The 14,559-nt window shown below is 35.5% G+C and overlaps 1 protein-coding gene across 5 annotated transcripts in view; it reads left to right on the plus strand.

Moving 5' to 3' along the window:
* LOC126894899 (disco-interacting protein 2) overlaps positions 1 to 14,559 on the plus strand; it is a 97,061-nt gene that overhangs the window by 26,953 nt on the left and 55,549 nt on the right. For 2 of the 5 annotated variants that reach the window (XM_050666225.1, XM_050666228.1), the window contains exon 2: positions 596 to 680. The exons of the other annotated variants lie outside the window; for them this stretch is intronic. In XM_050666225.1, coding sequence (XP_050522182.1) covers positions 677 to 680 — 4 coding nt within the window. In that variant the 5' untranslated portion in view covers positions 596 to 676. The remainder of the gene's footprint in view (positions 1 to 595; positions 681 to 14,559) is intronic. 5 annotated transcript variants of the gene reach the window in all.

Below are 14,559 nucleotides of genomic sequence, written 5' to 3' on the forward strand. Positions count from 1 at the left end.
TTCCTTTAATACGCAGTAATGTTTCGTCTTATTTCGATATTATGACGGTTATGACTTATGACTGATCATAAGATACTTGAAATAATCACTTACATAATACATGACATAATGGTTATCTTTATTACCACAGCTTGTACTCATTTTTTGGCGATTACTTTGACAATATAAATTTTTAGTTAGTCGTATGAAGCGCCGCACTATAAAATGACTTTAACACTCTAAAATATTTTATCCGACGTGCTAAACTTTCCTAACAATAACAATTTAGACATTTTTTCATCATAAATTTTGCATAGCATCTTTAGTTTAGACATGAAATAAAATAAGTTGGCTGAACAATTTACTCGTGTAGTTAATAAATTACTAGCGAGATTCGAGGTATATCTCATTAAATATATTAATAGCTGTTTGAGTGCACGTATATTTAGGATTATATCTATTAAAGCATTCAGCGTCAAAAATAATTATCCTTTGATTTATTGTAAATGTGATACGCCCAATAATCACTCGGAAAGGACGATTTCATCCCACATATATTTAGTCGAAATATTTCGCATAATAAATATTTAACCATAATCTATTTTATGTGTTTTAGGTAAGTCACTTAACGGAAGTCTAGTGTGAATATGTTGTTCAAGACTAGAAGAGGAATAGTGTCCAATGGTTTTCAGTATTTATGTGTAAGAAAATTACCATGCATACACCAACTTCAAAAAATTAAACTTGATTCTTTACCAACAGCAAATGACTAGTTGGAAAAAAATCGTACTAAGCGATTTGTATAATAAATATTTGAAAAAATATTCCGGCACCTACCTAAAATTAGTAGAAGTGTAACAACTATTAACAGATAGTTAAAATTACCAGTTGCTTGAGTTACGATAAAAAAGTACGTTCGGTTTCGTCACAATAGCGTTTAAACTTGAAATTAATAAACGTCTTTATATGCGAATTAAAACGCCTTCGCACAAAACAACTGAACAAAAATAATGTTTTTTTGACTGCTGGCAATTTATAGGCCATGTGATGTAAGATAAACAAAATTATACCATCACATAGTTTATGTAGGTGGATTTTACTTGTTTGTTGACATCATCAGGCACTAATCTCGTAATGAGACTAATTATCAATCGTTCTCGTTAGCCATTGTTTTTTTTTTACAGTCGTCAAGCATGTGATCACTATTCTAAATTTTCTGATGGTACGTCGATTGTTCATTTGGGTTGTATTCATATCGAGTGGTTTTACGGAAATTTTGTCTTTCCTCCGAAAACCGCTTTTACTCTTCGGATAATCGTTTTTTGTCGCGTGTTTATTTTTGTCGTATAACCGTGACTGGTAAGTTAGTTTTTTATGCTGGTATAAAAACTACTCCTACTCCAGTGCGGCGTTGCATGTAGATTGTCCGATATCCGCTGTGCCAGCAGAAGGCAGGCGATGAAGCCTATGGTCATTAATGAATTAGCTAGCTGTCTATGTTCGGTCGAACGGTGAAGTCACGTATACTTCACCCCTAGAAGTTAATTAAAACCAGGCAATCCGTTACGGTTTATCATCCATTACCCTTCTCAACTTGAACGTGGAAATCATATTGTAATATCACGTTGCCTTATAACAACAACTAGCACCATAAAGTGTAGATATTCGTTGGCCTGTCTTTGAGGTATTTTGGAATAACGTTAGGATGCTTAGTCGTCAGCTTAACACAATTCGAGTAGATAAATAAATATACGGTAATAAATACTCATTGGAAACGGTTGAACGAGCCCGTATTAGATAAAAATACGAAAATAAAACGAAAAAGCATAAATAAGTATAGATTACGTTGAGAACTCGGAAAAGGCGTGCCTTTTAATGATCTTTCATTACACAGGGTATCCCAGGAGAACACTTTAAAATAGATTGTGTTTTTATATTTTACGTTGAGCTCTTATAATATTTTTGTACTTATTTAACTTTTAAAGATAAACATTACTTTTTGGTTGTAAATAAGTTTAATTAATATAATTTAAAACGAAAAACTCCATAAATTAATTTTACTATTATATAAATATAAAAACATAATAATTTTTTTAAAATTAAAATTATATTAAAAATATTAATTAAAAAAAAATATATATATTTAACTCAAAAAGCCACAGAAAAATTTACTTTATAATATATATATATACATTTATCAATGACTTAAAATACACTTAAATAAATAACTAAATCTGTAGTCTAATATTTTTTTACTACTCTACACATTTGAACGAAAGGATGACAACATTTATAGTATAAATACTCTGCGCCTTGTTAAGCTCATATTGATTAATTTTAAACGTTTTTTTTTTGTACCGAATAAAATATTATCGAAAACTTGTAATGTGTAATAAATTATAAATACTTGCAAACATCTATGAAGTATCATCAACTCTTACACTAAATTAAATTTTCATATTTAAATGTGTTCACATTTCACTGGTGTATTGTATTCTCTAAACGCCTATATAATTACGTTGTCACGTTTTGGCCGAAAGTATTTTTTGGATAGCTATTCAAAACGTTAGCCGAGATATTTTTCGTTGAACGTGAGCTTCGGCTAATTAATATTATAAATCGAGAATGTTTTAATTCATTTAATCACGCATTCGGCACTAGATGAAATAAATCTGTTATTTTCAAATGCATGAACTCTATGGGCAGAACTCTAAAGATTGGGTCGGCATTTCGACGAATTTCGTAGTTCATCTTCGTGGAAAGAGCTGGTTCATAAAACACAAACCTCTTTAAATGTTTTGGACGTCTATGCATTCTTCATTTAACGGTAGAGTTACCATTTGAGTAATCAGAATTTTCGACAATGTTAGTAATTGTGTTTGCTCGTTTAACTCTGCTAATAAATTAGCGCATGCTTGCAGTTTACATTGTGTCTTGGGTGCAAATCGTTTTGTTCGTATGCTTTCACTTGTCCGATTAGACAAGTAGTTCGGTTTGCTTCACGACGCTGGTCTGATATTTTATCAGCTCGGTTATAACCCTGTCGGTGTAATAATATGTGAACGCATAATAGTAATTGGTAATAATAATATTACTTCCCATTAAAACGTCTCGATATATACATTTACTTAAAAGAAAATACGTGCAAATTATACGCCTTGATCGTGTAACGAGTCAAATAATGATAACGCCGTTTTCTATATTTGAAAAATTGTTGCTCTGTAATGGAATACTTAGGAAGACTCGAGGGTGGGCGCGATCGAATGAATTATGATAGAATATCGAGTTGCAATCAATCATAATTTGCTCAACCAAGCCGATTGCATAACGACGGTAATAATAAAATTAATCCAGAGACCATCGTGTTGAGAATTGTAGTGGCCAAATACGGCTCGCCACTAACCAATGCAATCAAAGACTTTTGTGATACAACACGATAAGTGTGTGTTTAATCATTTTTCATTTATTTACACGCTCGTGTTGACCGATTGATGACATGAGTGGTTTTTATGGCTCTCCTGTTTACCATCGAATTAAAAAAGTAATTTGTCGCTGAAACTTTAGTTGCGTACGTCTGAAACATGATCGAAAACCAACTGGCGGTACATATCAAGGCGTAGGCTATTTTTTTATTTTATGTGATTAATATGTTAATCAAGTCCCAGTTACGACACGTTATTATTTTTTCGGAAAGAGTGACTTGTACAGTTGACGGAGTTGCAACGTTTTCCCATTTCGTAATTTATCGGTTGTCTGGTGGCCGTTTGGAAAACGTCGAATCCTCGTTTAGCTCGTTCCAAGTTATGGCTCACGTGAATAATCATGTTAAAATAGTAGACGGGGCTGAAGAGGCGGGGAAGAAGAAGAAAAATTCAAGTCCATCAGTGTATTTAAAGAGGTCCTTGGCCCTTGATGCCGCGTTCCCTATATGGCCAAATGCACTCGGAACCGGTATTTATCATTCCAATCCTATTCAGATCTGAATTTTTTTCAATAACACACACGCACGCAGAGTATACGGGATCCCAGTCATTGATACGACGGTTGTCGCACTTATACGTTCGTCCTTGGCCGGTGAAAAAACCGAAAAACAATCCGGATTTTCTTCTTTTCTTCACTCCAAAATTGATCTTCTCTTTAGGCGAAGATAAATCGCGGGTGTTTGTTCAAAGAACTGGCGACCATTAATTTTCATTGCAACACAACACCCGCAATGACGTAACGTTTGTAGTTTTTTCTTTTTTACTTCTTCTCCGCATAACCTTGAAAAAACGATGATTTATGCTGCCCGAGGAGTAGATCTTCGCGCTCGCATATGGTCGCCGGACTTAACCGACTGGACGAGCATTTATATGGTCCAATTATGACCGTTCCGGTAACATTTAAACGACTAGTACTTGGATTGTTTTTAGCATGAACGCGCTGAAAAAATAATTACATTGCCGTACCACCATAAACAACGAATAAGCCGTAAGAGAGGATCACACCTTTTTTTAAAAATAAAAATCCCATTAAAATCATATTAATGCGATATTAGATTGGTAGACTTTCAGTCGGTCCTCTTTTGTTAAGAAACCATGTCGCTTCTATCGATTATTGTACTACCGGACATTATGCAATTTATATATTGCTGTGTTCGTTAGACCGAGTAAAATAATCAATCGTCAACTCGAGTGGTAATGCCAATTTTGTTAGTTTTCTCCTCTAGTTTAGTCACCTAGAAGTCGTTAACGTTTTGTCCGACGCACTTGGATCACGAGGGCGGCGTAAACGATATCCATCTTCTTGGTCATCGTCGATGTGTGCCGGTAACTCGAACGGCATCTGAATTACATTATGCAATTATAGTGTTGTGTATGGTATGTATGTGTGTTAGTTGTAACTGATAAATCTAAATCGTGAACGCGATTTCACCGGTGGTACATACCGAAAGGTCATCCTCCGATGACCCCTCCGGGTAAGAGGGCGGACTGCCGTCGCAGCATAAGCCCGTGTGGTTAATCTAGTGCACGCGGTCACTTTCGCCCGGTCCAAAGACTGGTTCTCAGTATGTGTGTGTTATAACATAATAAGGCGTAATCGCTGTATTCGTTGGTTTTGTTATTATCGTGCCGCGGGATCCTATTAATTTCGTTTCCTGTCTAAAATCGATCGGCGCAACAGTTAATGTCCGACATCTGTAGAAAATTAATAGGAAACCGTTTTTTAAAATTTACCGTCACAATGCGCTACGAAAAAATCCGCTGTGGGACAGGGGGAGGTTCAGAAGTCCGACAACGGCACGCTAACAAAGCATTTGGCACACGGCCAACATTGTGTACAACGGGATCATTTCACCTACGCCCCACAAACACGCGCTTACACGTTGAGCTGTTTCGATAATCCCTTTTGGCCTCTTACACTGCATATATACATTACTATGCAATCGTTTCATTGTAATANTTTGGCACACGGCCAACATTGTGTACAACGGGATCATTTCACCTACGCCCCACAAACACGCGCTTACACGTTGAGCTGTTTCGTTAATCCCTTTTGGCCTCTTACACTGCATATATACATTACTATGCAATCGTTTCATTGTAATATGTAATGAGTGACCCAGCTGTGTTAATTTACGGTCTAGGGGCACTCAATTTCTGTAATTGACTTTTATTATTCAGACGTTCCATAAAATATAGCTGTGTTTTTGTACAAATAAAAAATAATAAATAACCGATTCTAAACGACAGTGTGATTCCGTAGGTAGGTCAATATAACTTTATGTCATCTATAATATTACCCGTGTCGTTAATCCGGACGTAGATTGTACAATTGGAACATTTTAATACAAGTCTCCGAATAATATCGATTTATGTGCGTAAGTAGATATATTTATTAGTATTATATTTATAACGTCGCCGACTTACACTGCGAACAACAAAAGACTGCGGACGCACGTGTAACCCAGAAATAACGTTTTTATTTTTCAGTAAAAGAGTTTGAAAAGCATATTTTTTAACTGTGTGATCCTAGTACACAAATGTTTTTTTCTGTTAAATTAATCACGGTTATTGATTCGTTTATTACTTTGTACGTTGTTTACTTAGAAATTCTCCCGAGTCATGAGCTTTCTATTTATAGATTACTATATATATACATACATACTGTATTTGAACTTACCCGCAGATAAATTTAATAAGTTCTTTTTCTTTTTTCATACTTCTTCTTTGTATAGAACAATTTATCCTTAAAGTTTTGACGATTAGTCATTTTCTGTTGTGCCTGTACTGTTTAAATGATTTTTTTTACGCTGTCGTGACATTTTTACAGTCAATATTAAAACTTTTTGCTTAATAATAGTTATCAATCCTAGTCAACTTGAGAAAACAAATAAAATATTACAGTTGTTAAGATTAGTTGCAAATAATCGCGAACTTGTAGTCACCATTAAATTAAGCTAATTTAATACTAATATATCTTTATTATATCCGCCCATGCCGCTGGTTGTTTAAATTTCGAGTAAAGTAATGCCAATAAAATAGGTTTAATTAATTTTAGAGCGTGTACGAATTGCCCAAAGGAAAACGAATAGAAAAAATTATTAGTGGGCTATCACGACGGCGTTGGACGAGAAACTCGGGCTGTGCTGTTTTCATTTTTGGTACTCGATTCGTGCACGACCTAAGAACTGTCACCCATGTGTAGTTTGATGTTGTCTTGTTAGAAGACTCCTCGCCAACTTTCAAGATCAAAGGTTGTGTGTAGTTCCAAGATCCGAGTTCGGGTGCATAGTTAGTCGTCATCATGTGTACCATTCAGTATGTAAATCACGCTTCATAGACGGGGACTGTATTATTATGATATTATGTGTTTTCTTTTTAGTACAAAATCTACTGTAATCTTCATTCAGTAGCTTGTACAATTATAAGTAACAAGAACATTACCGTAGTTACGACCTGAGTAGGCAATACGCACGTGTACACGAAGAGGCGGACTGTGAAAGGTTGTGGTACTTATAAAAATAAAGTTGAAAATGTTAAATAAACAATTGCGAATTATATAAACAGAAATGTTCATAAACTGTTATACATACTTGTCTTTGTAATAGCGTCGTCGGCGATGAATAACTGAAACTGTAACAAAAATAATTATCATAATCATAACCCGTTACCCAGTTCACATGTCGAAACACTCCTCCTCTTCAATGACCGCATCGTGCAATCATAAAGAGTATGAATTTGTGGTTTCTTAACCATTGTAATAATATAAAAAACATATTTAATTATAATTATTGTATCGTGAAAACCGATTTGTGATAGCAAAATAAAAATCGTGTATGAATTGCATTACTATTGTCTCACGGTGGTCAAGCTCTCTCCAGGGCTAAAACAATTTTCTCTCGGTTTCAAGCAATTGCCAATTTGACGATAAGTGGACCTAATTAGTTTTGAGCTTTTCAACTAAAATAGTTGCACAACATTGTTGTACCAATCAAAGTTTTGTTGGCATCATAAAAATCGACAGGAAATGTGTACAAATATATGTTGTGGTCCAAATTGTTATCTTGATAGTCTACAGTAAAAATAGTGAAATTTGTTTCATTTCAATTATCATTTATGTTACGCATAAACACACGGTGCCTATTCATGGGCCGATTCGAGATATAATTAATGATAACGCAGACATGTTATATGTTTCAGAATATATTATGTACTTGTGTATATTTTAATACTGTAGCGATTGAGAACAAAAGCGTATACATAATTTTTTATAATTTATTACGTCCATTGGGAGGTTGGTCTTACTAGTGTCCTTAATGCGCTCTTGTATTATTTTTCTTGATGCATTTATGAAACATTCTTATGATGTTTGTGGAACACTGTGGAGAATTTTTGTAACGAAAGTATTAGAGATTTAACCAAATATTAGTATGATATAAATTCGTATGGAAATTATATGTGTTTAGAAACGTTTCCTTAGTGCACGAGTTATAGAAATATAAGTATAATCTAATTTAATCTGATCAAGAGAAGTGCACAACATTGACCGTTGTCTGGCATTATGTTTATCATCGTCTATAGACTTCGTGCCAGTAGACTTATAATCCGACGATAGTAAGCTTCTTCTATGATTTTACTTAAATATTTGAGGGCGAGGGATTTGACGGAATTGTGATTTATCACAGGATGAAAAAAATAACGTTTATAAATGAATCATGCACTGTTACTGTATGTGTTTCGGGCTTAATGCACTTAGGTTTTTAAATAGTGTTGCTTAGAAAAAATTAATTCAAGTCGAGAAAACAACCTATATTAGCATAACAAAAGTAAATTTCGTTTTCGTTGCAAGACTTAAACCACGAGCCAGCTGCAGTGACAACTTGGTGTAGATATAAAAAATGGACAAAACAAAGTAATATTAGTCATGAAANTTGGTGTATATATAAAAAATGGACAAAACAAAGTAATATTAGTCATGAAACCTTGAAAAATACGCGGAAAAAACTGGAACTATGACTGTCGGTCGTACATACGAAATACTTTGGAACACCTAGTCATTGATGTGTACCTGTTCTGAATATTTACAAACTGCGATGTAAATTTTTTATTGCTTTGACCGTTGCGTCGTTACTCTACTAAATGTGTACAGTTATCCGCACACTTTTTATTTTCTCGTCCTATTACGCACAATTCATCAGGTAAACACCTTCGAACTTCGTATGTTGCTAATTAAGCAGTTAAGTCTGACCGATAGTTCAGTACAAAACTAGTTTTTTTTATTTTAAGTAAATTATATGTTTTAGGAATTTTTTTTTTTTTATGAACGTCAAAAAAGGATGATTTCAGTGAAATCTTATTGACGTACTTAACAAACTTAATCCAGTTAAATATTTAATAACGGCACATTCATAATATAGTTATTATGTTTATTTTTTATAGTAGTAAGCGACGTTTAATTGACACTACTACACTGCTGGTCATCTTTTTTTTGTAAAAGGTGAAAATATATTTTTTTACATGAACTACTTGCCTAGTCACAACGATTAGTGCCATACTACCGTCCGTGTTTTGCTCGAGGATAATAATAGGTAAGTCGAAAACGCATTCAAAATGTTAATTACTTGTTTAATGAAACATATAGTCATACGATACATATCGTCGATGATAACGTATACACGTACCGTTAACGTGTATTCGTCGGTATGCCAATACCGTCACCACCCTCTCCGCCCACGACCTAGCACGCCACGGGTGTTGTAATTAACACAGCAGACCATTGAATTAATTTCATTTACAATTCTAAAACAGTAATGTAACTCCCTGGCTCAGGGCAAATTTTTTTATTCGTCTAATTTTCCAGACTATTATGTGCCCGGAGTATATACACATGAGTTGAAACGAAACACAAAGCGTAAGGTGTATCGACTGTACCTATATCCTCCTGTATATTACATATAACCTAAGATAAGTCCAGTGTTTAAACAATAATCGTATGATTTTTTTTCTTTGTAGTTACCCACTTTAGAAGTCCAGTCTAGACCGGACACCCTTCTCTAAGCGACCGTGGATTGGTCACGGTGGTCGTACGACAAAAGCCAACCTTTCCTCAATTGCCTCAGAGGCGTCGAGTCCGTTAGCTCCGAACTTTCTTGGAACTCATTTTTCAAAGAACCCCTCGAGCTCCCTGTTCTGTTCTATTCGAACGGTAAAAGTGTGTACAACAATAGCAGGGCGGTGGTAATGAAATGGAAAAATAAAAACTGCTTACTGTCGTCACCATTGTGTGTGTGTATAGTATGCAGACCACGACCGATATTACCTTCCAGAGAAACACCGTGTATCGAAAGAATTTTCTTTGTGTCGCTTAATGATAACGTGCATACGCTCAACGGCGTTTCGGCATTGCTAAACCATACCCATAAAATGAACAGATAGTAATAATTACTGCCGGAGGATCGCGTTGATTAACTGTTGGTCGCGCAACGGCAGTGGTCGTTTCAGGGCTTTTTTAGTAATTCACTAGTTGACGCTGATCTATACAACCTGATAATTAAACGACTCGACAATAGAACAATAAAACTCCGTCTATGAACATTTTCACGTAAGCATCATTCGGACCACAAAAATATCATTAGCAAAAAATATTAGGTTTTTATTGATTAAAAACTCGACAATTTACGACCGTACTGGTCTCGGGGTTAACAATTTGTATTCATCTTTTCAAACGTTGTAAACAACGATGTACAAGGGACTCGTTAAAAAGTTGTATTTAGTTTGTAAGTGTACGTAACAAATAGTTGTTTTAAAAGGTTTATTATTATTATTATTATTATTATCTCTGTGTGCCTTGTTAACAGTAAAACTATAATACCCGAGCGAGGTCGTCGTGGCAAAATTGAGTGTTCTTAGAATGAAAGCCTTCAAAAGATTTTCTGATGATCTTTCGATAGGCACGTTCATATGAAAGAAGTTATATTTCGAACATTGTATTGTGATTGCACTCCAGTGGGAAGTCATAGTATCAAAATTTGAATAATAAAAGTGTTTTACAAAAGACTTACAAAACAAACATATTTTAAAAACTGTCGTGTGTGTTATATGTCCTTACTTGTTTTCTTTATACGCCTCTGCTGATCGGTAGCCGGCGATACAATTGTAGTCGAATGAACATAAAAGTTTCAATGTCACTTGCCCTTTAGCGGATAAGTTTGTTGTAGTTTGATTTTGTTTGACGTTTAAAACTCGTAAACTCTCAATAAACTTTGTACAAAATCGTGTTTCACCGCTGTGTGTGGTTACGTCGAATAGAAGTTCATTGGTTCTTGGGGTGAAAACGGACCATGCATTTGACACGTGAGGTCTTTTTTAGTGGCCATGTTGGTGACTGAATTCGCAAAAGTCAAATCGTTCATTTTCGTACTTCAACATTTTGTTAATTACTTAACTACTAATACGCCATGTTGTTTTAATCATAAAACTAAATTGTTAGATATACGTGACTACGGTAGCATTGAGATTGTAACTTTTCTACAGTGTTTTTTTATTTCCAGAGGTATACTTTGGACATGATGTACACGCGGTCGTCGGGGTATTAACCGTTAGAAATTAAAAATGTCTTGAATTATCCGTACATTGTTCTGTTGTCTATGTCGCGAAGATATCGAATGTGTCGATACAACTGAAACTCGACAGGATACCCCCCCCCCCCCCTCCTCCTTATTTCTCAATACGTACTCGTATCCATCTATTGTAATTTCGACGATCACAATAAAACCAATTGAGTTATTGTCGACGGGTGCGACGAGGGCGTATCCATCCAATCGAGCCGACATATGGTAACGCTCATCCGCAATAATTTGTTGCGTTCCGCTGCTGTTGTTTTGTCGCGGTGCTCGCAGAATGAAACCTCCGCTGCGATGACTATGCAAATGCGCGCAACGGTATTCCCAGAGGCCAAAGTGTCTTTCGCTTGGACCCTCTGCCAAAGAGAACGTAAATATTAACCAGAGTAGAACCGCGCAATTAAAGCAAATATGGTTTTCGTGTGATCGATTACCATCGAAGTTCTTCTGGTTTTGTTATTGTTCGCCAATATGGTTTTTGGGTACCGCCTGCCCGTGTGCAAGTTCGTCGACCTCTGTAACAGGGCGAGCCCGTAAAAACGTCAGAGGTTTAATAGTTATTTTATTTATTGGCACTGTCGAGTGTAAATATACAGGAATTTTTTACGTTGGTAAAAGCACAATGTAATGTTTCAGTCGAGATCGAGTGGTGGGCGCGAACGTCGACTATTGTGTAACAGACGTTTGTTTTACTACCGTCGGGGTAAAGACGTTACATATACCGAGAGGATATCGCATCACTTGGCGTGGGACGACACACTATAGCGAAATGATTATATTGAACCGTTTATATTTCTCTTATTGTAATTTCATCTTGATCCATTTATGTTGTCGGAGGTCAAGTCCTTCGAACAGAGCGCTGCTGCAGTAGAGACAATGCCATCATGGAGTCGTTGCCAAAAAATCAAATGGTGTTTACGCTCAAACGGGTACCGGTTGGCGAAATCCTGTCTTTGGAGAACCGTAATAAACTGCTCCGACGAAATTATGATAAAATTATTACATGTAAACGTATCGACATTTCGATGGTTATCGACGGCGCTCCTGTTTGTGGACTAGTGCGGCGACCCGGGGGATGTTGGGTCAAAGAACCCGAGGCATTGTTTACAAGATGACCCGAATCTTAAACAGGCACGCGCTTCTATTCACTGCAGCAATGGACGGGACGTTGTGTGTAGTGTTGGAGCGAACGGAGTGTGTGTATAATAATATGTTCTTCTGTCGTTCTTTTATTTTTTCCCTCCTCGTTTTGTATACAATATTCTTCTCCTATATCTACTTTGATTAGAGATGCGAGTGCACGTTCCTTGACCTCCGGAGACACCATTGTCGTCTGGGACGGTTAATCTGGATGGAATCTCATGTTTCGAACAAACAAGACCGCTCGGTAGGGGTGCCCGCTGTCCAACAGGCTGCTGTCGGCCCTCGCGTTCCTAGTCACAGTAATTCCCGAGGATACGGTTTTGATAATTGTTTTTGCCATTAATTATTCTGAAAATTATCGCGCGCCAAATAATAAAGTTACGATTGGTATTGTGGTTTTTTTACGAGATGCGGATAGAGAAGTTTCGCCATTAAAACATAACATTTTCTAATAGCTTGGCCCATACTTGGACAAGTTAACTTTATGCAGGTTGGCAATTTTTCATTATGACGATTTTGTAATAAAAGCCGCTGTAAACTGGGTGAAATAATCGATTCAGAGTAAATATATTTTTCCACCCGTTAGACATGTATTTTTTTACTGTGGGTTGTGAGATAAGCGACTAGAGTGTTAGAAATAATATTTAGTTCGCTCCTTGTAATCCTTCACGCACTAGGTGTTGAAATTATTAATAACTGTCTAGTAATTAAACGAACGTATTCCACCGACGGGATTGAAAAGTTTCTTCACTTACTTCGCTAAATAGTTGTTGGGTAATAAAACTTAACGGTCTTAAGGTTGTGTTGTTTGAATATAAATTTTCTTTAGTCGGAAAATTCATTTGCGTTTACCTTGTTTGTGTTATATTCAGCTTGCAAATTACGACCCGGTGAATGTTTAATTTGTCTATTAATAGAAATCTGTGCTCTCTAATATCTGTCAAGTTTTCTTAAAATTTGAGTTGCTCTAATGCATTCCGCGAATCCGGGACTGCTAATTTTGACAGATCCGCTTTTATACGTTTCTCGTGATCAAACAGACTTTTTAATAATGTAAGTAATTTAAATTATGATGTTATTAATTTTCTTTGTTTAATTACCGTGCAAGTTTTACATCTTTTTCCATTCACAAAGATGACGGACATTTCATAATGTTTGACACAAGGATAATACCATTTAGCAAAGTCAATATCATAACCTTGTGTCGTTATCAAATGAAATGCTGTTGGACATTGTTAGTTATACCTGATTAGTTTCCGTCAATCATTAAAGTGTCTTGTGTTAAAGAGTGCGGATATAACAAAGCGATAGTGATCGCAAAAACAGTTATTATTATTGACTTAGTAATAATATTGTGGGTAATGGACGTTAACGTGCTTTGTACTACAGTAATTGAAGGTCTTACATTAACATCATATTCTTCGGATTTATAATAAAAACGTAAATGTTTGATATTCAATATGTTGTGATAGAAAAAATGCATATTTAATTACCCATTTATAAATAACTTAATTCCCTGTAATAGTATAAAACAGCAAATCGCGTGAGTCATAACTGTGAATCTAATTAAGCGTAACTATTTACATTATACAGATAATGACATTATTATCACAAAAAACCTAATCGATTACTTTCTAGGTATTCTTAAAGAATTACTATTGATAGCCTTGTAACAATGTTATGATCTCATCAATTCATTTACTGTTATAAAATGAGATCTCAAGTAATATAAGGCTTATTAAGTTAACTAGCCGTGGTAAAATTTTGATCGTGTTTTTTCAATAAAATATGTTTAAAGATGTCGTTTTAGTTATAATATTCATATCATCGTTTATTTTTTAATACACGCACGGCGTAATAATAAGAAAAACGTGATGCAGTTTAAAAGATGGTAGAACGATATATAAATCCTAAATTGTTGCAGATTAAGACTATTAGGGTGACCTAGTGCCCTCTCCGCTGACGGTGATCGTAATCTATAGGCTCATCCTTGTGACTCACAAAATCGAGATCATGTTCCACGCATAAAATCCTTTTTTTATTATACTAGTTAGTCGACTGTGTAGGGCCTGCGAGTTTTTAATAATATATTTATATTGTGTGATAGCCGCAGTGGGCTCAAATAGAGCCGTAACGAGATCTTCGACCTTGCTAGAGGTCATCATCATTCAGTTGGCGGAACACCCTGACTGAATGTGAGAGAACGGCCAGTAGGTGTAATGATAATATCGTTGTATCACAGTAACCTTTTTCTGACTATTATTTATTTAACTTTTATTTTTGCAAAATCAGTCTGCGGCTATTTTATTACGTTGTACTTCTAACCTGTACAC

Source organism: Daktulosphaira vitifoliae, unplaced genomic scaffold (genome assembly GCF_025091365.1).
Source record: "Daktulosphaira vitifoliae isolate Bord-2020 unplaced genomic scaffold, ASM2509136v1 Scaffold_1, whole genome shotgun sequence".
NCBI classification, from domain to species: domain Eukaryota; kingdom Metazoa; phylum Arthropoda; class Insecta; order Hemiptera; family Phylloxeridae; genus Daktulosphaira; species Daktulosphaira vitifoliae.